The 27,411-nt window shown below is 35.3% G+C and overlaps 2 protein-coding genes across 2 annotated transcripts in view; both read left to right on the plus strand.

The window, feature by feature from the left end:
• The window catches only part of LOC125676739 (uncharacterized), an 81,979-nt gene extending 81,209 nt beyond the window's left edge, over positions 1-770 (plus strand). Inside the window, exons 17-19 of the mRNA XM_056159008.1 lie at positions 161-223; positions 457-594; positions 720-770. Coding sequence (XP_056014983.1) covers positions 161-223; positions 457-594; positions 720-770 — 252 coding nt within the window. The remainder of the gene's footprint in view (positions 1-160; positions 224-456; positions 595-719) is intronic.
• Positions 771-981: 211 nt separating this feature from the next.
• LOC125659598 (uncharacterized) lies at positions 982-27,411 on the plus strand. Its single transcript, XM_048891327.2, has 13 exons — positions 982-1,122; positions 6,387-6,414; positions 6,600-6,727; positions 14,082-14,141; positions 14,269-14,319; positions 14,473-14,603; positions 14,894-14,994; positions 15,107-15,186; positions 19,408-19,467; positions 22,078-22,156; positions 22,263-22,342; positions 22,556-22,639; positions 23,919-27,411. Exons 1-13 carry the CDS (start codon positions 1,108-1,110, stop codon positions 24,141-24,143), a joined length of 1,122 nt encoding a protein of 373 aa, XP_048747284.2. The 5' UTR covers positions 982-1,107; the 3' UTR covers positions 24,144-27,411.

The following is a 27,411-nucleotide window of genomic DNA, read 5'->3' on the forward strand; positions in this document are numbered from 1 at the left end:
TATTTGATATGTTATGACAAGATTTGCTTGCAATTTTTTTTAAATTCATATTGATGAGGAAAATCCCAACTAATTTCATCACGTTTTAACCTTCGAAGTACACAGAGTTGGACAGACATAAATCATGCACTGATAAGACCATTCTCAATTTGTAAATCAGATTCCCTCATACCTGAAACCTGTAGGTGGATCCACAAAATGTATCAAATGCAAAAGGGATCAGGTATGTAGGCAACATGGGAGAGTATGTTATATATCTCCAGTGTTGAAAATAATGTTCTTTCAATATTGAGATCGCATTAATGTACATAATTATTCTCATGGGACCAAAACATACATATTGCATATACGTGTAAAAATTATATTTGGACTTTGAATGTGATCATAATGAATCGAAATATTATGAAATGAGAGTATTGTCTAAATGCTACGTTTTGGTTTTATTTCAACTAAAAGGCTATCTTTGAAGAAGTAGAATGTGGACACGGTTTTTGTGAATTGTGCCTACACACTAGTTTGCAATATACAACCATGTTGAAATGTCCGCTGCTGCAATGCGATAGCGTTGATACTTCCCAAGGAAAGGAAACCTCGGTGAGAAAATTAAATCCGGTATTGATAATGAGAAATGAAATGAACGCCATATTTACCCAATCACTTAATTTGTCATCTTTACACATTTATTCCTACATGTGATATTATTTTCACTTGAATTACAGAATCTTAAACAACAATGTGAAACCTGCTGCAAAATAAAGGCAAGATCATAAATCAGTGTCTCCAAAGTACAAAGTCATATAAAATAGTTCAATTATCCCCGCAGGTGCTTTCTAAGTAAACAACTTATTAAACTAAACAAAAGTAGTAAAAACATGAATTTTGACTCACAAATATAGACCATTAATATGTATGATATGTACTTGAGACTAAATTGTATATGAAAAATAGTTTGATACTTTGTTTTTCATTCTACAGTCAGATGTTTATGATCTGAAAAAATGTGGCCACACTTCCTGTAGAGATTGTATACAACGAGTCTTTCCATGTCCAGTTCAAGGATGTAAAAGCTTCATAGACAGAGCATCATCCGAATATTTGTTAAAGCATATGAAAAATGAAAAGGTATCCATATCTAAGCAAATCGTGTGTATTATCGCATATTATGTTTCATTATTTACTATCATTTTAATACGATGAATGAATTGATACAGTACTTCTGCTAGAAGGATAATGAAGAATGAAATAATTCCTCGCTCACCTTTCGTCTTCGTTGTTGATTCCTTCAACTCATCTGAATAATAATCGCAAGAAAAGTTTATAGCTGTGCATCTGAGTGACACACGTTTTTTTTTTAGTGACTCGGGTGATCTATTGCAGCCTGTTTTTCGTTTTCCGTCGTGCATAAACGTTATACTTTTCAACTTCTTCACAACCATTTGACCAATTTCAACCAAATATACCGCAAAGCATTCCTAGGCGAAGGGGATTCACGTTTCTTTAAATGAAGATATCTCATATCGGGATCCTCCCAATAGGATGTTATAAAAAAAGAATAGGATACGGTCATTTTGCAATATTCTTCTCAAGAACTTCTCTGTGCCATAAAAGATGAATTTATATTAAAGCATCCTAATATAATATGGAAGTTGGTTTTTTTTTTTCAATCATGCCCACCGGTGGTAGGGACCCAACGTAAAAGTCCACACCTAACATTGGAATGAATGTACCAATTCCTAGAAATATATTACGATGCAAAATTCAACAGCAGAAAATGCATTACATCATCACATGTTACAGACTTTTCTTACATTAGTGTATGATCAGGCGAGGACATAGAATACATTTCAAAGGTGATTTGCGTTTACTATCGGGTTTGACTTAAGGTAAACTATTTTATATTTCAAGTAGTGCAAACAAAACTGTTTATTGCAATATGTTATGTATGCAAGGTGAAGATAACGAACAGTGATTAATCTCATGTTGTATATCGAATTGTCTCCGTGTAATTAGACTGATATAGATTGTATTTTCGATGATATTTGTCAAGGTAAACTCACCGTAGAAATATTTTCAATTATAGCCACTTGTAAACAGGAAACTTTGTCATCTTCTTATTCCACTTTCCCACCTATGTAATGTCAACGTAGACTGTTGAACTGATAGCAAGTTGGAATACGATATTTTATTTAAGGATGTTCTCTCCTGGTTTGAATTTTTTCAAAAGTATCAATTTTTTTGGATCAACCATTTTAACTGATACATCTATATCAGAAATACATTTAAAACATAAAAAGAGTATGTAACTGCAGACTTTAAAAAAGTATACCCCCTCAAAGTTGGCCCTTTGCTGAAACAATTTTTTTTCATGAAAATCACCCATTTTCAAAAGAAACACACTATAAAACAAATATGAAGGCGAGAATAATCTTAACTTTCATTAATATATGAAAATCAAGCATACTTGATTATTTCAATAACTTTTACATAAAAGTTATCCCCAATTCTACAAAAAATCAAAGATTAATTAATATATTTGGATAAAATATCACACAAATTTGAAGACATATTTCATCAAAACAATTCAACTTAGGGAGAATATCTATATCGTTTTTTTTTCCCGAAAATACTGATGTATATTTAAATCATATTTTTGCTTAACTTAAATGAAAAAAACAATGTGTGGGGTAGTGTACATTGGAACAAAGATTTGAACCTTTATGTCCCCACCCCCTTCTTACACTAGCATACATTCTAAACAATAATAATATATGATTTGTTATAAAATGTGTATTCTTCAACTCATATTTACAAATTCTCTATATTTATTTCATTAGATGATAGATAATCAGCAAACATAAATAATATATGCATATATGCAATACTAATTCATTTACATGTATAATTAAAGAATGTGTAAAAGATATGCCTCCGCATCAGCATTTTCTAATTTCCATGCACTGTGATCTTGGTCTTTGACCTTCTGACCCCTAACTTGATAGGCATTTTCCCTTCTTTGTACATAGCCATATGTCCAAATTTGGTTTGAATAGAATACAAAGTACTTAAGGTAGTTCTTATCCAAAAACCAGTTTTAACAGTCAACTTTCATGTGGCCATGAGGAAGAAACATGCACTTCCTGGTATGGTTCCTCACATGATGATAGCACGATTCATCCCTCTCACTGTGGTTACCAAATGGATGTAGCTAAAAAGCAAACATTGGAACTCAATTTCTATCAATACTGTAAAGTCCTGACAATAGAGCAGAAGATACTATTAGGTTTACCACCAGACTGCTGATACACCAACTTCAACTAACTCCAATTTTTGTCTAGCCAGGGATTATGTTTTAATGCCTTGCTCAACAAATTGTTACGCTAAAAGAATTTCTTATGCAAAATGTTATATATGAATTTGATTGTGCATAAATGACTGTTTATTAAATATGTGTTGAAATTATAATCAGGATTTTTTAAATGTGCATATTCAATACCCTATAAACAAATTTTAACATTATTAAAACTTTTTGGCAATTATACTTTGAAGGAATAATCAAAATAATATTTTGATAAAATAATTTCATTTTCTAGAACTCATCAGAAACAATTTATCGATCTAGTAGCCTAATAGAAACATATTTATGCATGCATAAAATATAGACAATAAACTTATCTTTTGTTTTAACTAAGTTGTACAAGAACGGCCCACCATAATTCGCTAGATGGGAGAAACCCCCTTTTACCTTTGAATTCATTTTAGTGAATCAAATTCCCTGAATATGTTGTCGAATTTTAAAAACAATGATATAGATTACACTTTTTGATCAAAATGATGCTTCAATAATGATACATTGAATGTTAGGAGTGGGATTCGCCCATGACCGCATATATGGCAAGAAATCCGATCAGTTTCCCTGGGTGGCAATTTTGTAACCAGGTTACACTAGAAAACAGTATTACAAGGTTAAATACAGGGTTACAGGGGTTACAAGGGTTACACTAGAAAATAGGGTTACAAGGTTAAATGCAGGGTTACAGGGGTTACGAGGGTTACAGTCCTTTCTCTCATGTTAAAACAATGGTCTGTAACTCTCCTAACCCCTGTAACCATGCATTTAACGACAAGACAATTGAGTGTTGAGAGAAAGGTATGTAACTCTCGTACCCTTGTAACCCTGCATTTAAAGAGAAGTGGGTGATGAAACAATGGTCTGTAACCTTCGTAACCCCTGTACCCCTGTATGTAAAGATAAGTGGATGTCAAAACAATGGTATGTAACCCTCGTGACCCTTGTAACACTGCATATAAAGATAAGTGGGTGTTGAAACAAAGGTCTGTAACCCTCGTAACCCCTGTATTTAAAGATAGGCGGGTGTTGAAAAATGGTTTGTAACCCCCTTAATCCCTCTAACACTGTATTTAAGGATAAATGGGTGTTGAAACAATGGTCTGTAACTCTCGTAACCCTTGTAACTCTGCATTCAATGATAATTGTGTGTTGAGAAAAAATGTCTGTAACCCTTACTAGGCGGCATCGGGAAGATCGCAGATCAATCAAGATACAGATCGGGTACTGCATCGCTAACATTCTTCCATTCTCCCCTCTCGTCTGACACTAGGGACTGTAATGTGTCAACATGTTTATGGTTGTGCCTGCTTGTCTGTAATTTTCTTTGTCTGTCACTGAGAATATCGGATGCAGCCTGATCTATAACTGTCATGTTTACTTCTAACGCATCGCCTGTGTTTCTGGACTGTTTTAGAATAGACTGAATGCGACATCGCACAGTTCGCGTATCTTTGAGCTCGCGTTTTCTTTACAGACTTTCGATTTGGGTATAATTTAAGTTGGTATCATTTATTAAACAACGATTTATAGGGATATTTGCATTTATCCCACAGTAGTGTGCATTACTGAAGAATATTCGTGATATTTTGACATCATAGACAGAAAACAGAAAAAGAAATACAGGTACAATGTATTAAATGCAAAGTGAAGATAACGAACAGTGATCAATCTCATAACTCCTACAAGCAATACAAAATAGATAGTTGGGCAAACACGGACCCATGGACACACCAGAGGTGGGATCAGGTGCCTAGGAGGAGTAAGCATTCTCTGTTGACCGGTCACACCCACCGTGAGTCCTATATCCTGATTAGGTAAACGGAGTTATCCGCAGTCAAAATCAGTGTGCCAAGAACGGCTTAACAGTCGGTATGAAACACGTCAGAAAGCATTTGACCTAATGATAGGTGGTATTGACGAACTAGATCGTCATAACGACCATAGAATTTGCGAAATGTTGACTATATGTTTAATATGTTTTTCAACAATACAAATGTACTGTTTATACAATATCTTAAAGTACACGTATCAATTATTACATATGCATCTTTGGGACACATCCATGAAAGCTATATTTATGTTTAGGTTATATTCAGATCACTGAGCCAGAAACGCTGAGATTTACATGTAAGCTTCCTGAAAGAATGCAGATTCAAGTCTGGTCAACTCATCGCTCCCGGGGGTTGGATGGGACCACAGTAGGGGATCAACGTTTTACATACAAATATATAGAAATTTTGTTTTCAATGTTCTCATGAAGCACTTGGCCAGAAAAGCTGATATTTACATGAAAGCTTCCTGACATAGTGCAGATTCAAGTCTGTTCAAATCTTGGCCCCCCGGTGATTGGATGGGGTCACAACAGAGAATCAAAGTTCTACATACAAATATATAGGACAACTCTTTAAAAATCTTCTTCTTAAGAACCACTGAGCCAGAAAAACTAAGATTTACATGAAGACTTTCTGACATAGTGCAGATTCCAGTCTATTCAAATCATGCCCCCCGGGGTTGGATGGGGCCACAATAGAGGATCAAAGTTTTACATACAAATATATAAGGAAAATCTTGAAAACTCTTCTTCTCAAGAACCACTGAGCCAACAAAGCTGATATTTACATGAAAGTTTTCCAACATATTTCAGATTTCAGTTTGTTAAAATAATGTCCCACAAGGGTAGCATGTCGTCACAAGGGGGGGGGGGGGTCAAAGTTTTGCATACAAATATATAGAGAAAATCTTTAACTATGAGCCAAGGTGACTCAGGTGAGTGATGTGGCCCTTGGGTCTCCTGTTTTATAATTGCATTGTATCATCATAGAAAAAAATTATTTAAAGATGTTCATATTCGTAGAACTAACTCTTTTACGATATAAGGCAGATGTCGCACTGTTTTTTGCTGTGCATGCACTTTATATATTTCATCGAATTATTCCATCTTTAAATTCTTCTTTCCAAACTGCAGTTAATCTAAAGCAAAAGACGGAATCATGTGCATTAAGAATTTGTATTTGATATTTTGTATCATTTATGATAGGAGGAAGAGGACAGTGCAGATCCCAAGGGTATATCTTACTCATATATATTTGAATTCAAGAGTGTTCGTTAAATGTAGCTATATAATGGGTATCTTATAATCTGATTTTATCAGATTTTGCCGACGTAAAATGGTTGAAATGTTGAAATGAAATGATGAACCATTGAAATAAGCTCATATTGGAGTGTATGTTGATGTGATTGTATCTTTTAGTGTCAAAATCGAGTCTTAGATCAGCCGGAAGTGGAGATGCTATAGCTGCGGGATGTTCAGATGGAAGACAGCATCACATCGAACCAAATATGTTTTTATTCCAACATCTAACTCATGATGAACACGGGGTAAGGTATTCAGATTATTCAAATAATAGATTGGAAAGTACTACAACAGTTTTTTTTAAAAATTCCGGACAAGCTTTCTCATACACCCGTACGTTCTGTTGTTGCTTGGTTTGAAACAAAACAAAAACACACAGCTGATATGATGCTACAGTGCCTTTCTACATCGACTGTGTTATATTTCCCGCGTTAAATGAATAGGTGGATTAAATGCCTAACGTCGTTTTCGCGAGATGTAAAGGGTCTTCGCTCGATTCAACGGTCACTCCGTAATACATTCAGAAACTCTCAGAAAAGGTACTTACACATAAATATCAGAACTGGTACACAATCACAAATAAGCACGGACAGCAACACAAAAATGTGGTCCACGGATTTTTTTTCTCATACTTGATGTAATCTTGGTATTCAGTGTTTTTTGTTTTGTTTTTTTTTTGGTTTTTTTTTCATATCAGGTGATTAACATAAAAGTATGATTTATTATCAAAATATTTGAAAAGTTACTTATAGACGCAAAGCCCATTTTTTCAGTATTGTTATTGATACATTTTATCTTGTATCATGAAATTAAATGTTGCCATTTTATGACTATTCGAAACAGCATTGTCTTTTTTTAATTAATTTGTTAGGACAGTATGGAGACTCCAATGTTGAGTTAGGTAATATTGAACTTTGAGCACTTTAACTATTTTAATCATGAGCATATATAGTTACTTAAAGAGTTCAAGTCTGGAAAGTGATTCTCCGTAAGTGGGAAAACAGTGACTTGAATTAGGAATGATAAGTAAAGACTAAGAATTGAGATTTGGATGATTAGAGGAAAACTGGGAATTGAGTTTTGGCTGATGTGGGAAAAAACTGGGAATTGAGATCTTTGCTCCTCACGAAAATATCAACAGCTGTGAAGGAGAAACTTCAAACTTACTGTGCGACTACATATGCCAGAAGTGGTGTTAATCAAATGTGGATTCTAAAAAATTCAAAAGAACTTTTAGTAAACTTGAAATCGCAGAATTTTCCCCAAATCAATAACATTAAAACCTATGACTTTTCAATATTATACACGACCATTCCTCACGATACATTAAAAACTAGACTTTTTGACATCATAGACAGTTGGTTCGTCAACAAAAACGGAAAACGGAAATATTCATATCTAGTGATCAGTCATTCAAAAACTTATTTTGTTAAACACCACTCTGATTCCACGCACAAGTACTCTGAAGTTGAAATAAAAAATATGCTAGAGTTCCTCATTGACAATATCTTCGTGGTCTTTGGTGATCAGGTCTTCCAACAGTCTGTTAGAATTCCCATGGGCACGAACTGTGCTTCTTTGTTAGCTGACCTGTTTCTATATTCATATGAAGCAGAATTTATTCAAAAACTTCTACGCGAGAAGAAAAATATCTCGCTCTGTCCTTCAATTCGACATTTAGATATATCGATGACGTTTTGTCTATTAACAATAATAGCTTTCATTCATATGTTGATTTGATATATCCCTGTGAGTTCGAAATAAAGGACACCACAGAGTCATCCACTTCTGCTTCATACTTAGATATTTTATTGAAAGTAGACATTAACGGCAAACTGACAACTCAACTGTATGATTTCAGCTTCTCCATCGTCAAGTTCCCATATTTATGTAGCAATATTCCATTATCACCTGCATATGGTGTTTATATATCTCAACTGATTCGATATGCAAGAGCTTGTTCTGCGTATAGTCAGTTTTTAAATCGAGGTAAGCTACTGACAAACAAGTTGATGGTACAAGGGTTTCAACAGTCTCGATTGAAGTCAGCAATTCACAAATTCTATGGTCGTTATAACGATTTAGTTCGTCAGTACAACCTCGCATTGGGTCAAATGCTGTCTGACGTGTTTCATACCGATTGTTAAGCCATTCTTGGCAAACTGATTTTGACTGCGGATAACTCCGTTTACCTGATCAGGATATAGGGCTCACGGCGGGTGAGACCGGTCAACAGGGGATGCTTCCTCCTCCTAGGCACCTAATCCCACCTCTGGGGTGTCCAGCGGTCCGTGTTTGCCCAACTATATATTTTGTATTGCTTATAGGAGTTATGAGGTTGATCACTGTTCGTTATTTTCACCTTGCATCTTGATGATGAGAGGTTGATGTTAGTTGTATATTGTTTTACGTTCCGCTCGAAAGAATTTCACTCATACACTGTATGGAGACATCACCATTGCCAATGAAAGCCTGAATAAATTAGGTCTATTCTCGGCATCTAAGGCCTTTGAACAGGGAGAAATCGTCATTGAGGCACATCTTCTGTGAAGCGGTCCCTGCGTTTTGCGGTCTTATTCGAAGGACTGCTCCATTCAGTCGTCCCATGCAACATGCAAGAGGGTACTCATGACTTATTCTACCCCCTTACTCACGGGATGAAGAGGAGGAGATATTGATGATAACTGGAAAAACTGATAATACTCTGTGTAGAGAGAATACGTATCGTGTCTTTAAAAAAAATGAGGTTGCATTTTTCAATTGACCTTTCGTTTCCATGGCATAAAAAATAATCCCAATTTGTACAGAAATTAGGCATTGTACTAACACTTTCCTGAATATTTTTTCAGATATTTGATATTCATAAAAAATTATACTAGATTCGTTATTGGATCTAACATACTGTATTGCAATGGCATTTGTGATTTTGAGATGCAATTTTACCCCATTATTATAGTGCATTTTACTATGGAAGCACGGACGTGGCCCTGGGACGAACAGGGCTCAAACTCATAACCTTTCGGTTACAAAGTCATCGCTCTACCACTGAGCTATCGCGAGTTGAGAGACATCAACACAATAATAAAAGAATATAGGTGATAAAAGAATGTAAACTGAGCTACCTGCGATCGGTGAATTGATATTTGAAAAATAGATGCTACGGTAATTTATTTTTAATCATAAGTTGATATTTATCCAACGGTTTTTCCTGAAAATGATTTATTTAAAAGCATAATGTAACTGTTTTAATATTTGTGTTGCCACAAATTGAAAAATGTGGGAAAATGCTTTTATGTTATCTCCCTTTAGAGAACTCCTTTAATTAGTAAGGGACGAAACTTTTGTACATGTGGCGATGGGGCATCACTGCATAGTTAATGTAGACAGTAAGTTTTTTATACGCAGTTTTAGCACCAGAACTCGATTGATGCACAAACCAAGTAATTAATAAGTATTCAGTATTTATTTTTTTTAAGTATATACATGGAATCCTAATTACATTACGTTAGTTTGTTCCTCGTATATGTCCGTGTCTGCCCAACTATCTATTTTGTATTGCTTGTAGGAGTTATGAGATTGATCACTGTTCGTTATCTTCACCTTGCATATATCATACCTAGAATATTTTTTGTAGATGTAAAACTTATACGGTACCAATTTTGATGCACCGGATGCGCATTTCGACAAATAATGTCTCTTCAGTGATGCTCAAGCCGAAAGTTTGGAAATTCGAAATAACAATAAACTTGTAAGAGCTAAGAGGAAAACTAAAGTGCCAAAAACTGGATAGAGCTATGCATGAGGGAGATAATCCTTAATTTTGAAATGGATTACTAAATTTTATCCCAACACTTAAATATACATCCGTTTTTTCAAACTAGGAACGAAGTGCTTAGCTACTGGGCTGTAGATACCCTCGGAGTCTAACAGTCCACCAGCAGATGCCTCGACCCAGGGGTCGTAATGTAAACTTATATAATATTGTTTTGATGTTTTCATTTCAGTTATACTTTTATTTCGATATTGTTTCGTATTTCCTACAAAGAGCGTCATAGTACATGATATTCAGAACTTTCTATTGTTATATTGTTTTGTTTCCCATGGAAGCATAATTGAGAACTTTAATAATGAAATCCAGGATAGAAATGTCGCTAGTACATGTATTTATCCTTTGTCCAACATTATATGCCGTTCATGTTTATGCTTATTATCTATCAACTTTCTGAAAACTGTAACTAGATTCGTATACTCAGTTTAGCTCACCTAAGCTTAAATCTGAAGTGAGCTTTTCTGATCATCTTTTGCCTGTCTGCCTGCCTATCTATCTGAATTTCTGTCCGTCTGTCCATAAACTTTTCACATTTTCATCTTTTGTCAAGAACCACTTAATCAATTTCAATCAAAAATGGTACAAATCACCCATGGGTGAAGAGGTTTTAGGTTTGTGCACATGAAGGACCATATCCTTTTCAATGAGGAAACAATCACGAAAAGGCAAAAATAGGGTGGGCCATTTAAAATTCTTCCCAAGAACAAGATTTGCAAAAATCATGGGTTCCGGGGGTAAGATGGGGCCACAATAGGGAACTCTATTTTTACATATGAATATATCGCGAAATCTTTAAATATATTTTTACCAAGAAATACTAATTCAGAAAAGTTAAAATCCACATGAAAGTTTCCTGATTCAAGTTTATCAGAATCATGTATGCCCTTGGGAGTAGAGTGGAACCACAAAAGGATATCAAATCTACACATGCGAATATATAGGGAAAACTTTTCAAATATTCTTCTCAATAAGCACTGGTCTAGAACAGCTGAAGTTGATGTGAAAGCTTTCTGACATCGAGTAGATCCAAATTTGTGTAATCCATGTACTCCGGGAGTAGGATGGAACCACAATAGGGAATCAACGTTTTGTATGCTGATATATCGGGACAATCTTTGAAAGTATCTATTGAACTATTTAAGCTAGAACTTTTATATTTTGTATGTACATTCTCTGCGCCAAGGACTTTGATATGATGTTTTGACGTGTAATTTTGTGACTTAACCTTGAACTTTTACAGTCTTTGTAATAAAAATTTCACATATAAAATATACGCTGAACTATGTAAGGGAGAACTTTCATATCTTCTTTATATATTTCTTATAAGACCTTTCATTTCATCAATTGACCTTTGACCTTGTGACCTTGAACTCGCAGTTTAACCTATTTTGAATGAGACATAACCTATCAAATAATTCCGGAACTATTTGAGGTAGGGCTTTCATATTTTGAATATACGAGTATTCTTTATGGCAGTACCTCATGGTTTTGTGAAGTTTCACCTTTTAACAATGACCTTGGTATTGGACCTACGTGTAGTTTTTGAATCTCTGAGCTATTAAATATCGCCTGGATTAGCTAAGGTAAATCCTTTATATTTTGTATATATTGAGTTCTCATTTCATACTTTTTGACCTTTAAAGATAACCCACTTTTAAGAAAACTAAACCTGTTAAATATCTTCGGAACTATTTAGATTAGAGCTTTCAGATTTTGTATATAAATTCTTTATGATAAGACCTTGTGATACAGTCGTTTTTTATCTTGTGGCCTGACCTACTAGTTGAAAAGCCTGACATAATATCTCCATATACTTTAGGTAGAACTTTCATATTCTTATATATGTTATTGATGACAAGACATTTTTAATTACTTTTCATAAAAATCTGACTATTCAATATCCTGAACTACCGTTCATATTCTGGATATTCTTATGGTAAGGTCTTTCATATCATGCCATGATATGCCTTTGTAGCCTTTGCTATATATAGAACAGCAAGATCCTAATAGTCATATTGTTGTTGGGGTATCTTTGTGCTATATGACATCATTTTCAGCTATCACCACCGACTCCAGACTTGTACATTTCTGTAATAGATTTTCCCTAAATCTAACATATCCCAACTGAAATGTGTTCCATTGGCTGATTCTGAAAAGCAACGTAGTCAAAACAAGTGTATAGTGCTTAATGGTTCCTGGTTATCATAATGCGTTTTCTCATGACTACAACTTGGCATCATGCAAAGTTCGAATTGGAATAAAATTTAAGAAAAATAAATATTATAATGTATGTTGCATGGAAAAGCATATTCTTATGCATTTCTTCAATTTCAGTTTTGAGTTTTGTAATTTATTTAAGGTTATTATACATCAGAATGATTTTAATATATAAATGTTAGGTGAATAGATTTGCTATTTCTTCTGGATAACGCTAGCCGTGAAATAGTTACTGAACTATCTGCCCTAGGGAAATAGTCTCGAAACTATTTACCGGATGCTATATTTCCCTGCGTTTTCTTTTCTTTGACGTCAAAGTCTGATAACTCTATTAGTGTACCACTCGGATCACCTCGGTCGATTCCATCTAATGTCGAATATTAGTTTACTTCACGTTGATATATCTGACACAACTAAAGTTTACTTGGTATAATAAAACATCTATTTACTGACTATTCGGACAATAGCAAGTTTATTGTTCCCCTTGACAGCTGCGCCTCGGGAAATAGTTGCTGTCTTGGGGGACAATAAACTGGCTATTGTCCTCATAGCCAGTAAATAGGTGTATAATATACTACCCTGGACTGACTTAGTTCTGATTATTTCTCTGCTTATTAGGGATGTTTCCCTTTTTACTCTACTGTAGAGCCACCACTGGAACAAGCTATAGTATACCAGGTTATGTTTAGCCAGCTAGGCGTTAAAAGAAACCTATGCTGTGATCCTTTGGGTCAGGTTCGGGGCAATGTTATGGGGTCTAAGAATTTCATGAGAATTACGATTGATGATTTGTTTTAAAAATCACAACAGCTGAGCAACAGCTGCTCCATGGTGAGGCAGGTGAACGATGTGGCAAATGATTCTCTTGGCATTTTGTTAATTCAAGTTGCTATGCTTAAGAAATCTTAATGTTATAGTATTTTTCTCATGATTTTTATACAGTCCCCGATGATATCATTCTTTTCTCAATTAAGAAATTATAAGTTAAAAGATTGAGAATATTGAACTCTTGTGTCTTTCGGTTAACATCGCATTCTTCCCATAGCTACACTAGTATATTTTCCTCTAAACTAGCAAAATATGTCATTTCCATGAACACCAAATGTTTATGGCAAATGAAATAGATAAAACATGCATAGTTGTAAAAGTCAATGCCCAGTAAAATTCACAAAATACTCATTTATTTTTACAACAGAATTAGTGGTTCCAAAGTATGAAAAGGTCATGTTGGTAGTGGAATTTTATCAAGAAAAGTTACATACAGCATACCTTTGTTAAATAGTAACGGGAACTCAAATAAAGCATAAATATACATACTTGAATGTATAATATGAAATGCCTATATTTACTGAGGGTCAGGTATTTACAAGCGCATACAATGTATATGCTCTTTTGTCACGAAAACATGATCACACTGTACTTTTAGAGGTGTTATGGAAAAAAGACTGAAATATGTGTATTGTGTGTGTAATTTGTAAAAATATGTGGTGATCAATTTCCACAGTATCAGGATGCAGACAGAAAATAACTCTTAAGTATTCATTTGTTTACAGGCGAGAGAAACGGGATTGCCAAATTTGGGACTAACATGCTATAGAAACAGCGTGTATCAAGTAATCTACATTACTCTCTTTCTTTCTGTATCGATCACAAATTTCCTCTCTCTTCACAAAATGGTCCAAGAATATGATACAAAAATGAGATATGCTTGCATTTTGGGGTGTGAATTCTTTGATGCAGGTTCTTGCAGAGTCTCCCAATTTCTTTGGTACACTAAAAGGAACTATTGAAGTAAGTGCTCTGTTTGTAGGATGCAACAGCCACAAACCCATTGTTCGTTTTCTGGAATATACTACTAATATTTATCATCGATGAATTGATATATTCAATTACCACTAATTATTTCGTTTAAATCATGATATGTAATTGGTTTCATCTATACAGTATGATATGACTGAGAAAGAAGAGTGGACGTTCACTCTTTGTGAAATCCTTTGGAGAATTCTTAGCAAGAGCACATTGAGACCTGATATAGATTATTGGTTATGTCGATTACAGACTGCATTTGCTGCAGTGTGAGTAATTGTGTACAAACTACTACTAATGTTTTATCAACTTGTTTGGCAATAGGTATGTTCGTCCCCATACCATATCGTAAAATTATATATTTCATTATCAATTTAAAGCACTATATTCAGTTTTACCTAGGTGTTAGAAATAAGCGATTTCTTATTTACAGGCATACTTTTTTTTCTTTTCTCTCTTATAAATCACGTGATCCCGTTTGCGAACACTTATAGACGTGGATCCTAGCAGACTTTTTCATTAGTATAAAAACGTTAAACTTTACAATTACATTTTTCAGTGATACTTCCTTCGTAGAATATAGACAAAATGATAGTCTATCATTTTTTACCAGCCTGATGTGTGGAATTACAGACGTTTTACAGAAAAGGAGAAAACAATGTAAATACATCAGATGTTTCAATGTTCTATTTTTGTTTTATTACAATCATCCATTTCATTTATATATAAAGCAGAACAGATCAGTATCACTATATATGTTTGTTTGTTTTAGATTCTGTGAAGTTGAATGACCCAAGTGAAATATTCAGAGGACAATTGCATGATAAATATACATGTTGCAAGTGCAAACAGGTACCACACGTAGTTATTTTGTTAATAAATCCATGATTAACTTTTCTATTATTTGTATATTTTGTATCTTCCTTCAACGTGCAGCTGTCGATATAAGTTAAGTGTATACATGTATTTAATAGTCACAATATCAGATCGTCTGTTCTTTTATGTTTGGTAAGCATTTATCCAGATCGGAAAATATTAGTAGCTGTATCAAGGTTGCATGAAAGGTGAGGGTAACGAACAGTGATCAATCTTATACCTCCTATAAGCAATATACCGTAAGGGTTTCCACGCAGAATCCAGTGGGTGCTCTGCCGGGTCCCTGTCTTTGCTCCTCACGAAGGCATTGGTGGTTGTGGGAGAGAGGCTCATCACTTGCCGTGTGGCTGCACGTGCCGGTGGTGGTGTTAATCGGGTTTGTGTTCTGGGGAGTTAAGGGGTTTTTGGTGGACTTGGAGGTCGCAGGAATTTTCCCAAACCAATAGCGTTGAAACCTATGACTTTTCAACACTATACGCGACCATTCCTCGCGATGAATTGAGGACTAGACTTTTTGGCATCATGGACAGATGCTTCGGCGGAGAAGGAAAACGGGAGTGTTCATATCCGGTGGTCAGTCATCTCTGGGGTTGGGATAGAAAGTGTGTTGGGGTTCCTCGTTGACAGTGTCTTCGTGGTCCTTCCGGCGGTCTGTTTGGGTTCCCATGGGCGCGGGTTGTGCTCCTTTGTTGGCTGACCTGTTTCTGTGTTCATGTGAGGCGGAGTTTGTTCGGAGACTTCTACGTGAGATGAAAGGGTCTCTCGCTGTGGCCTTCGGCTCGGCGTTTATATGTGTCGATGACATTTTGTCTGCTGACGGTAGTAACTTTCGTTCGTGTGTCGATTCGACGTGTCCCTGTGGGTTCGGGGTGGGGGCACCGCGGGGTCGTCCGTTTCAGCTTCATGCTTAGATATTTTATTGAAAATAGACATTAACGGCAAACTGACAACTCAACTGTATGAAAAAGGGATGATTTCAGCTTCTCTATCGTCAACTTCCCATATCTATGTAGCAATATTCCATTATCACCTGCATATCGAATCAGTTGAAATATATAAACACCATATGCAAGAGCTTGTTCTGCGTATAGTCAGTTTTTAAATCGAGATAAGCTACTGATAAACAAGTTGATGGTAGAGGGGTTTCAACAGTATCGATTGAAGTAAGCATTTCGCAAATTATATGGTCGTTATAATGATCTAGTTCGTCAATACAACCTAGTCTTGGGTCAAATACTGTCTGGTTTGTTTCTTACCGATTGTTAAGCTGTTCCTGGCACACTGATTTTGACTGCGGATAACTCCGTTTACCTGATCAAGAAATGGGGCTCACGGCGGGTATGACCGGTCAACAGGGGATGCTTACTCCTCTTTGACACCTGATCCCACCTCTGGTATACAGTACCAATCAGACCCAACATGACACCCAAGCAGTCCCGGGGACTGCTCTTTGAAAAAGTGGGACTGCCCTAGGAGTGCTCTGCGAGTGCTCTGGGACTGCTCTAGAAAGCAGTCCCAGCAGTCCCCGGGACTAAAGCAGCCAAGCGTGAATGAATCACGTGATGTTTTGATTGACAACAAAACCTCGCCATTGTGTATTCAGAAAATACGCAAATCACTTCAGTAGTTTTTTTTTTCACCGCTTACTGACGCACTTTCACTAGACAACTTGAAAAAATAATGGATGGAAATAAAACAAGAGGTACTGTGAGCAATGCTCACCAAGAATACCCCCCGCTTACCCCAATCTCCCAAAGGATGTTGGTAATAGGTAAAACTTCAGTATTATGATTCAAAAGGTATATAGGAACACAGCATCTCCATGCGATGAAAAAAACCATTAAAGTATTTAAATGGAAACCATATTGCTACCTCGATGTCCAGTGCGTGTGCCCTTTGACCTTTTGACCCCAAAATCGATAGAGAACATCTTCATCCCATGGGTAGTCCATATGTATGATATGGTGACTGTAGGTGGAAAGGATAACGTTTTAGAGCCCAGAAACCATATTGCTACTTCGATGTCCAGTGCGCTTGACCTTTGACCTTTTCACCCCAAAACCGATAGGGAACATCTTCATCCCATGGGTAGTCCATATGTATGATATGGTGACTGTAGGTGGAAAGGATAATGCTTTAGAGCCCGGAAACCATTGCGTCTACAGACGGACGGACGGACAGACAGACGGACAACCCGATTCCAGTATACCCCCCCCCCCCCCACACACACACAACTTGTTGCGGGGGGTATAATAACAAGAATATCTCCCTACATTCGGCGGCTGATAATTTTGATGAAAGATAATGAACTGAATAATTCCCAAATACGCGAATCCATAAACAGAGAAAATAATGATCTTGTATTCAGACAAGGAATGTCTATTCGGGAAGATGCACTCTACAAACACTGAACCTTCGATTTCAGGTTAAAACAACATGTGCATATACATTTTGATTGGAATCTTCATAATTATTCAAATTTGTCTAAATTTTACAATAAATAGCCCATATCTAACCAATCAATACATTTACAAATCAAAAATACGTGTACACGTAAGTGGAAAGCAGTTTTTGCTGGTTTACTATAGGCGATAAATGAATAAATCATTTAGGCGACTTTAAACACATTTATTTCAATAACCCCGTCAAGAAATAATTATAATTATGCTACATAATTTTCAGAACCCAAGAGACACTTCACATGTATTAAATATTTAAAAAATAAATAATGAATAACAACAACAATTTATTTTACGTTGTGAAATTGTGGTTATCAGACTTATAAACTCTACATGTATCTTTTTTCACTCGTATTCATAAACTATCATTTTGTTATAAATTCATGAAAAAGTGTCACAGGTAATTTGAATATGTGCTGTTTTCATGTATAATGTATTGTTTTTCTCTCTAATTACATTGTAAGTCATTTATCTTCTATTTCGAATACCGTATTGACGCTCTCCAGCGATTATCGACAATGTTTATTGATAATCTCACTGTCGGCTTAACTCCTCCAACTAGTTATTTTAACACTGCCTACTGGGACTGCTGGGACCGCTGGGATTGCTTTTCGGTTTGTTTACTGGGACTGGTGTGGGACTGCTCTGGGACTGGTCAGCAGTCCCAAAGCAGTCCCTGGGACAGCTTTCTGTCAGGTTGGGTCTGGTTGGTACTGTATCCAGGGGTCCGTGTTTGCCCAACTATCTATTTTGTATTGTTTGTAGGAGTTATGAGATTGATCACTATTCGTTATCTTCACTTTGCATACAAAATATAAAAAAGCAAGGGGTTCAAAATATAATTGCTGTAAGGGGAATATGTAAATACGTTACATGTACAATGTGGAATGATACATGTTATAATAAAGCAAAACATGAAAGTGGTATAACCCTATTTAAAACTCGCTAAGTGCATTTTCCGAAGTGTTCATAGAGATACCAAATGTACAGAGCAAATACAAAATGAATGTTCTGTCTAACCCGTGCAGTATATCTGATACGAAACGGGAAATACGATTCAGATCATCATAACAAGTTCATCAGTCCTAGTCGATTATTAAATACACTTTCAAAATAAACTGATTAGTGTAGCCCAGTCGTTGGGATGGTCACTTCTCAATGGGCGGTTCATGTTCAATATCTTGCACCCGGCACTAAGTCAAGTGTAACACATAGGTAGTGACATTCCTTCGTCAAATTTGCGATGTTAGAAGTGGAAATCGTTTGTTTTTATAATGTGCAAACAAACATCTACTGCTAAGGCTCTGGGAATCATACATCAGTCAAATTTTGAGTGAAAGGGACGTAATTCAACAATCAAATAGACAAACCATTGTGTATTTTTTATGATTTTTTTCATAATAAATCTTTGACAGAACAATAAATGGTAAACAACAGCTTCGTTTATAAATGGAAATTAGTAATAATGATGGAATGAATATCAGATATAAACATGTGAGGCACAGTTTTACAATTAAAACTGATATGATCTAACATTGATTCAGTTACCTCGTTTACCAGAAGAACGGCATATGTCTTCTTTTCACTCCATCCAACCATTTTAAGATAAGAGTTATGAGATTGGTCACTGTCGTTATCTTCACCTTTCATGTGCGTGAAGTAAATCCAATGTTCAATACCACGTAGTATCAAGTCAGAACTGAAATACCATATCATCTATTTTTCTTTTACTTTTAAGACAGAGTATCATGCAACAAGCGACTTTTTTTCATTACCACTACCAACCGTCGAGAGCCAGGTAAGTCTCTACTTCATTCTCTTAAGGTTTTCAATGTATAATGATCGTATTTCAATTTTGAATTGTGCAAGCAATATATCCAACCAGATATTAGATTCCCGATTTCTATAAACTGCAAAACCTCGACCAGACAAGCATTCAATACAGGAAAAATTTTCGACTCTGACATCTCCCCTGATTGAAGACACCCTGTTTGGCACGGGTGAAGTGTGTTGCAGTCTGTATAATGGAATGAGAACGTGTTGTAAAGTTCTAACGAGATGCAAATGGAGTTTATCTTTTTTTTTTCGTGGATTTATCAGAATAAAGAGAATCTAATATTTTCAGTAAGTGCACATCTCCGATACCTGTTGAATAGACGCCCGTATTTTAATACTTTTTTGGCGATTATACCTTGTGCATTGCATATTATGCATATGGCATGCACCTTTATTTTGCAAGAATTGATATAAATGATATATTTTATGCTCTTTGCCTATTCCATTCTATCATTATGTAATTGGCAAATGATTTATCCGCATTTATTTTATTAGAAAATGCAAATACTTGCATGCACTTGCAAGTATGCAAGAAAAGCTTCTTTTTTTTTTGCATTTTTGTCTAACTTCTCTAAACTTCCAGAATGTTGCATTAGTATACAATCAATATTTTGTAATTTTGAGCAAAGCATAATGTTTTAAAATGTTATTTTATTTATTTCTCATTCCCTATATATTACTATCGGAGATGTGCACTGGTCGAGTCCACCTAGAAAAATCACTCAGGTGTGACAATCACATTTGGGGTATATATGGGTAGAGTAAATTAGGCTACCTGAAAGAAATATGGCGGATAAGATGAGAAAGGTGTACGTATTTATTAATCCATGTCAGCTTTAAGAGATTGATCATTCATATGTCGATTCGATATATCCCCGCGAACTTGAAATTGACAAACATCCCGGAGTCCTCCATGTCTACTTCGTACTTGGGTATTTATTGAAAATAGATATTAACGGCGAACTAACGACTCTACTTTATAACATCTCCATCGTGAACTACCCATATTTATGTAGCAATATTCCATCATCACCCGCATATGGTGTTTATATATTTCAACTGATTCGATATGCAATGTTTACTTCTGTGCACGACCAGTTTTTGAATCGAGGAAGGCTACTGACAAACAAGTCGAAGTTACAGGGGTTTCAGCAGTCTAGTTCAATGTCAGCATTTCGCAAAGTATATGGTCGTTATAATGATTTAGTTTGCCCATATAACCTATCATTGTGCCAATTGCTGTTTGACGTGTTTCATACCGATTGTTAGGCTGTTCTTGGCACACTTATTTTAACTACGGATTAATCCGTTTACCTGATCAAGACATAGGACTCACAGTGGGTGTGATCGATCGACAGGGGATGCTTACTCCTCCTAGACACCTGGTATCATCTCTTGTGTGCCCAGGGATCCGTGTTTGTCCAACGCTTTATTTTGTATTCCTCGTTTGAGATATGAAATTGATCTGTTCGTTATCTTAGCCTTTCATCAAATGCATTAATGTCTTCCTTCTGAAACGCATCATTCTAATAATTATTTATTCATTTGTCAGTACTGGTAATTCATTTTCTCAATTCTGAGCATATCATTTCTCAGAAACAGTTTAACTTACATCCATTTAGGTCATCAATTAAGTTCAATATTGTTTCTCATTTTGAAACGTTACCTTTGGTTTAGAAATATATCTGATTTTCTTATTCAAATTGAACATTCCGTCCGTTTGAGTTCTAAGAAGTATGAAAAATAGAGTCTTGATTATTTCAATGGTACTAGAGCCCCTTAGTGTTTTGTTTATATAACATATAGTGGGTTTAGTACAAAAAGTGTCACTCTGTGGGATGAGGTTGGAGGTTGTCATCTTTTAAACTTTAAGAAGGATAGTATTCTGACATAACGACATTCCATGCTAAGGTTGGGTTTCGAACCCCTACCGCGACAGACCTAAGTCGTTAAAACCGATGGTGACAGTTTCATCGCCAAACGCTCGGTATCAGATGTGAATGTCACCGGTCCTCAGAGATGACATTCAAAACGGATGCCCCGTGTCACAGTAATTGTGGCACGCTAACAAATTCTCACTGCTCAATGGCCGTAAGCCCTTTGAAGCCCTTCACCGGTCTTGGTGACGTCTCCATATGAGTGAAAAATTCTCGAGAGGGACGTTAAGCAAAATAAAATCAAACAACCAATCGCAACGACATTCTAGAACGATAGAGCAACATGTTGAAAAAAGTTCAATAAAGTTGATGAGTAGGGTAAAACAAACTTGATCAGTTGTCATCCTAGGGTGTGGGTGAGACTAAGTGTAATTAGCTTTATAAATTTTAGAAGGTTTGTCTTGAAATGTACGTTAAGAAAGCAATGATGAGTAAAATGTAAAAATGATCACCCGGGCATCGTTTGGGGGTAGTACAAAGCGACTTACTGTTGATGCAGTCTTCTCAACATTTCGTTGGGGTTTTATTCCACGCACGATGATATGTTACTTAAACCGAAAATATGCTTGTTACAGCAATAAGTTTCTTGTTCGAGAAAACAATGTTCTAAAGTGTATCAAAATATTTTTGTTTAGATTCCGAAGATTGGCGATTGTTTGTTCCAGTTCTTGTCAGCTGAGACGCTGAAAGACGTCTTCCTATGTTCATTTTGTAGTACGTTTAACATTTCATGTATTGCCATTCATTTTAATACACAATGCGTTTCGTTTTTACTTTATCTTGATTGTTATTGTATATCCTTTCATTATCTAAACCATAGATCATGGCATTGTGGAGAAAGAAATAAAGATAAAGAAGTATCCGGAGATTTTGGTTTTGCAGTTTGGAATGGTATCAGGGGTAAAATTAACACTCAGCAATCTTTATGCTGATATGTAGTAATTTACCTGTCTATATGGGTTTACAAAAATATCAATAAAACATCTATTGAATTAAACATATCATCAGCTATACAGGCAACTGAAGATAGAATATGGACAAAACTTAGAGTTGTAATGTCTAGTAAATGATAAGATTACATTGTACATCTATTATTTTTACTGGATATTGTAGAGAGAAAATTTTTTCCAAAGAGCACACAAAGTTCCAAAATTTGGGGAAGATTTTAATGGACTTTCAAACAATATTCATCTAACGGTAAGTTATTCAATAATTCAGGATATGTATTCAAAGATGCACGATTTTTTCACAGTTTGATGAAATAAAAGTAAATTCACTACTGTTCGGGGTGGTTCACTGTTCGTGGATACCGTGTGTACCCATCACCCACTACTTTTCAATTCCAGCTGTTTTCCTCTTTACAAGTCATTATTTTTTCCAGTGTCGTATTACAAGTAAATCCGCTTGTATTCAGTGTTGAAAGATATCATATACGCAAGAACTGCAAGTTAGTCGTGCATGAATATTCTTTAAAAACTATGGATTGAATTGGATTTCTTTGTGTAATTTGTTTACACAAAGTTGTCTTATTGATTGTACTTTGTTTAACGTCTGTCTCTCTCTCTCTCTCTCGCAAGAATTTTTCACTCACATAGAGACGTCACCAAGACCGACGAAGGACTTCAAATTTAGGCTTTCGCTCAGCGCTTACGGCCATTGAGCAGTGAGGGTTCTTTAGCGTGCCACACCTACTGTGACACGTGTCATCCGTTTTTAAGGTCATATCCGAGGACTCGTGACATTCACACCTGAAGCCGAGTGTATGGCGATGGAACTGTTACTACCTGTTTTAACGACTTAGGTTTATCGCAGCCGGGATTCGAACCCCGGCCTTCCAAATGCGGGGCAAACGCTCTAACCTATAGACCACAGCGGCGGTTCGAATGATAGAAAATGATAATTTTGATTTATACTTCATACACAACTTAATACAGGATCGTTATATCAAAGTCTGATCGACAGAAAACATCGTCAATCTCTATATATGTTTGGTCACGTGTATACATTATATGTGTATCAATGATTCAATTTACATATAACGGCTATAAAACAGTCAAGGTTGCTTCCAACAAGAAAGTCCACACATTTTCACAATCTAACACAATGAATCCATCATTGAAAAAACTATTTTTAAAATTTGACAGAAAGGAACATTTTAATTCACCAATTTTGAAAATTAGGCACTCAAGTTGAACGAAACATTTTTCATTACAACCACTACCTCTTCAACAATCATCATTAATTATTAGCTATATCCTGCTCTTCAAAAACCGCATTACAAAGCGGATAACTACATGGGTCATTTTGAAATACTCTAAATAATTATCCTTCTTAGCAACTTTGACTACTTACGAACAGTAGCTCCCACGGATTGCGACCCTCCTCTGCTGAACACATTCTACACGTAGTCTACAGTATATCTGAAATCTTAGTTTATCACTTTGATCCATTTGCGTATTTGTTCATATCTTTATAGAAAATAGATAAAGGAGAGTTCTCGAAATACACGTTATACGGCGTTATCGCACACACTGGTGGATTAACAGAGGGACATTACTACGCCTATGTCAAAAGACTAGACAGTGAGGAGTGGGAGCTATGTGATGACAGTTATGTACACAGGGTGGATGTGAAAGAGGTTCTATGCTCTGAAGCTTACATTCTGTTTTACCACAAAGTTGAAAAATTCTTCAAAGCGTAAAACAAGCAACGTCTAAGTTAACAATAAGGACATGAAAAACCTAACGCAATGAAATAGTTGTATGTGTTGTACAGATTTTGAATAATTGTTCGTTTACGAAATTTTAATATATTATTTGCTTGTATTGTAAAATTGAATTAATACAGAGCTGATTCCGTAATATAACAGTTATGCTCAGTGATAGACAAATGTCGTAACATTTTTTGTTTTCCCCGTAATCAGAACCCTATGAATATAAACACATTAAAACATTAACTTGCGTGTAACGCGCTCCTAAAATCATAAGCACAATTCATTTGCACAATGACAATCTACATTGCAATGTAAATATTCTCAAATAATAAAACAATTGAAGGTCACTGACCCGCGTTATGCAATTTTCTTCAACAATGTTTATGAGGGATCTACGTTTTACAAACCAGAAACTTTTTTTTTCCAGGTATGTAAACTATTGATAATATTGACCTGTAAGATTTTTTAAGTGTAATGATGTCCATGTTTGAACGATGGAAAGGCGAATTAGTGCAGGGAGGACAAATTCTCATCTTAGAGAATATATTTAGGATATCCCATAGTTTGTGGTTTGATATGATTTATATTCAACGAGTTGTGCGGGGTTTTTTTTTGTCCCTGGGCTGTTGGATGTGAGATTCTTTTTTATCACACGTTAACCCCCCTCCGGTTAAAAAGTTACGTTGCTGTATTGTTGAGAATTTTGCTTCATGACATTTTGTAAACAAACTACGTAACATTGACGTTTGTTGATGACGTTACAAAACAGCGTAGGAAAACATTGTGTAATAATTTAAAATGTATCTAATGGTCCTAGTAGGTACATTTGTACTTAATCCCACCTTTGGTATAACTAGGGGTCCATGTTTGTTCAACTTTTTATTTTGTATTGCTTATAGGAGTTATGAGATTGATCACTGTTCATTATCTTCGCCTTTCATCCATTGGAGTAAACATGTGATAAACCATCACATGGTATAGGTATGCGTTGTGTATTATGCAACAAAATATTACCCAACAATTTCATTAACGCCATGACGTAGGTAGCAAAGCTCTTTAAATGTGTATATCCACACACAAACAGACGACATTGAAGAAGGGATCTAACTAGATTGGGTTATTCTGATTTCGAATGACCAGCAATGAATTTCACTCGAAATGACCTACATTTTAGCAGTTACCCCCTCCCTTATACCGGATGTTGGTGGCGCTCTTACCTCTTCACATAAACACAATGTATAGTAAAGCGTACGTTTATCATGCTGAGTTATAAAAGGTTGCATTATATCTATGGAAAATATACAAGGTCTAATTTCTTCGATTTCATGGAGAAAACTTTTTAAAATGTGCACTTTGTCAAATTGTAGAGTTGGGGAAGGAGAGGGTGTTATATCCGTGTTTGACGCTTATTTCTGTCCAAGTTATAATGTGATTGAAACCACGAATTTCAGAAGTAATCTGTTTTAAAAACAACAGACACCAAGAATCAAAAGCATATTGAAAGCATGTGATACAACGAGGCATGTAGTATCGTTTAAAAAAGAGGGGAGAGAAGAAGTTGACTTTAAAATATTGCTTGAGCACACTTGATAAGTAACGTATTTAAAAACCCAAACCTCTAAATCCTTAATTGTTGGGGAAGGCGGCAAGGATTGATCATCGATTAAATTTTGACATCTCAAATACCATTCACGACAATGTTGTTTCTAAAAGAGGTGGTACCAGCCTATCTATAAATCGACCTCTGCACGTAAAAGTAACCAAATTTTTATGTAATAATAAAGAGGGACAGACACATTGTTGTTACGAGCCTGATATCATTTTGTGCAATTTGAGCAGTTGCAGTGCTTGCAAGATGAGCTGTACCGTAATTTGGTATATAGATAACATATAATTTTCAATCACACGGGGAAAATATGTCAACATCAATACACTATTCACCATAAACAAGTATACTTATAATATATTTCCATATTTCGGCATAAAATATTCAATATAATGAAAAAGAACTGAATTCGCTATGTATAACTTCAATTTATAACAGTAAATATTCAGTTAAGGGAACAGCCTCAACATATGTGAAATAATTAATGGACATTCAATATTTTCGAAAAGAGTCTGTTAAATTGTGATATTAATGTATTTAAGGTGAAAAATCAAAGGATTTTATAAAGGTACCCATCAAATACATAATAATATGTATCATTAATTAATTGGAAACGGTTTCAAGTTAAGATTTGCATAAAATATATTTTTAGAGAATTCAGAAATTCAGAAAATCAAGTATTTTAACAAAATTTAGGATATAAAAAGTTAAAAGTCTAACAACATCTATTTATATATAAGAGTTGTGTATTTTGCATCGAAAGATCTGTATCTATGATGTAACTCAGATTTTTTTTATGGGCGAGTAACTTACATGTATTTTGGTGAGTGTGTTCTTATTCATGGTGGGCAGTGTATACCACTAGACATACCAATTCATGATAATTTACATGCTCTGTTCATTGGCACCTGATGTACATTTAGCAACAAGTAATTTTGTCCAATGTGAATAATGAAATAATAAATATGCGTTAGTTGAACATACCATGCATATCTGATTGTGTTTTGTACTTTGGTTGTGAAAGATATAATTGAAAATTAATAATGAAGATTTGATGGTATACTAAAGCATTCTGATTCTGATCTACAGAAGTCGGGGACTACTTAATATTCACATACTTAGTTACATTATGACCATATATTGCGTACGAGAAAATCACACAAGGAACACATATAAATGTAATCAGTGACTAAAATGTGATTGTTCAGTTATGCCATATTTAAGTCATTCCTTTGCTGGCAATTACAATCAAAATTAGTAAATTTTCTACTTATTCCTTATGAAAGGCGAAGATAATGAATAGTGACCAATTTCACAACTCCTATAAGGAATACAAAATGAAGTTGGCCAAATAAGGACCCCTGGATATAGGGCACCATCAGTTGTGAACCGCAATGCGCCGCGTACCCCTATAATCAGAGGGAACTAAATCGCTAAGCATTGTGAAAAATGTAGGTTATTAAGCAGAATATAGCCAGTGAATGTGAATAGTACTTATTGTATACATATTTCATTGCATAGATTATTTAATTATTATTATTAATACTATATTATTATCATTATTATTATTATTATTATTATTACTGTTGTTGTTGTAATTCCTACTTTTGTGTAGGTATGTATGTATATGTATGTTAAATTTCTTTCAAA

Source organism: Ostrea edulis, chromosome 3 (genome assembly GCF_947568905.1).
Source record: "Ostrea edulis chromosome 3, xbOstEdul1.1, whole genome shotgun sequence".
Classification (NCBI taxonomy): Eukaryota; Metazoa; Mollusca; class Bivalvia; order Ostreida; family Ostreidae; genus Ostrea; species Ostrea edulis.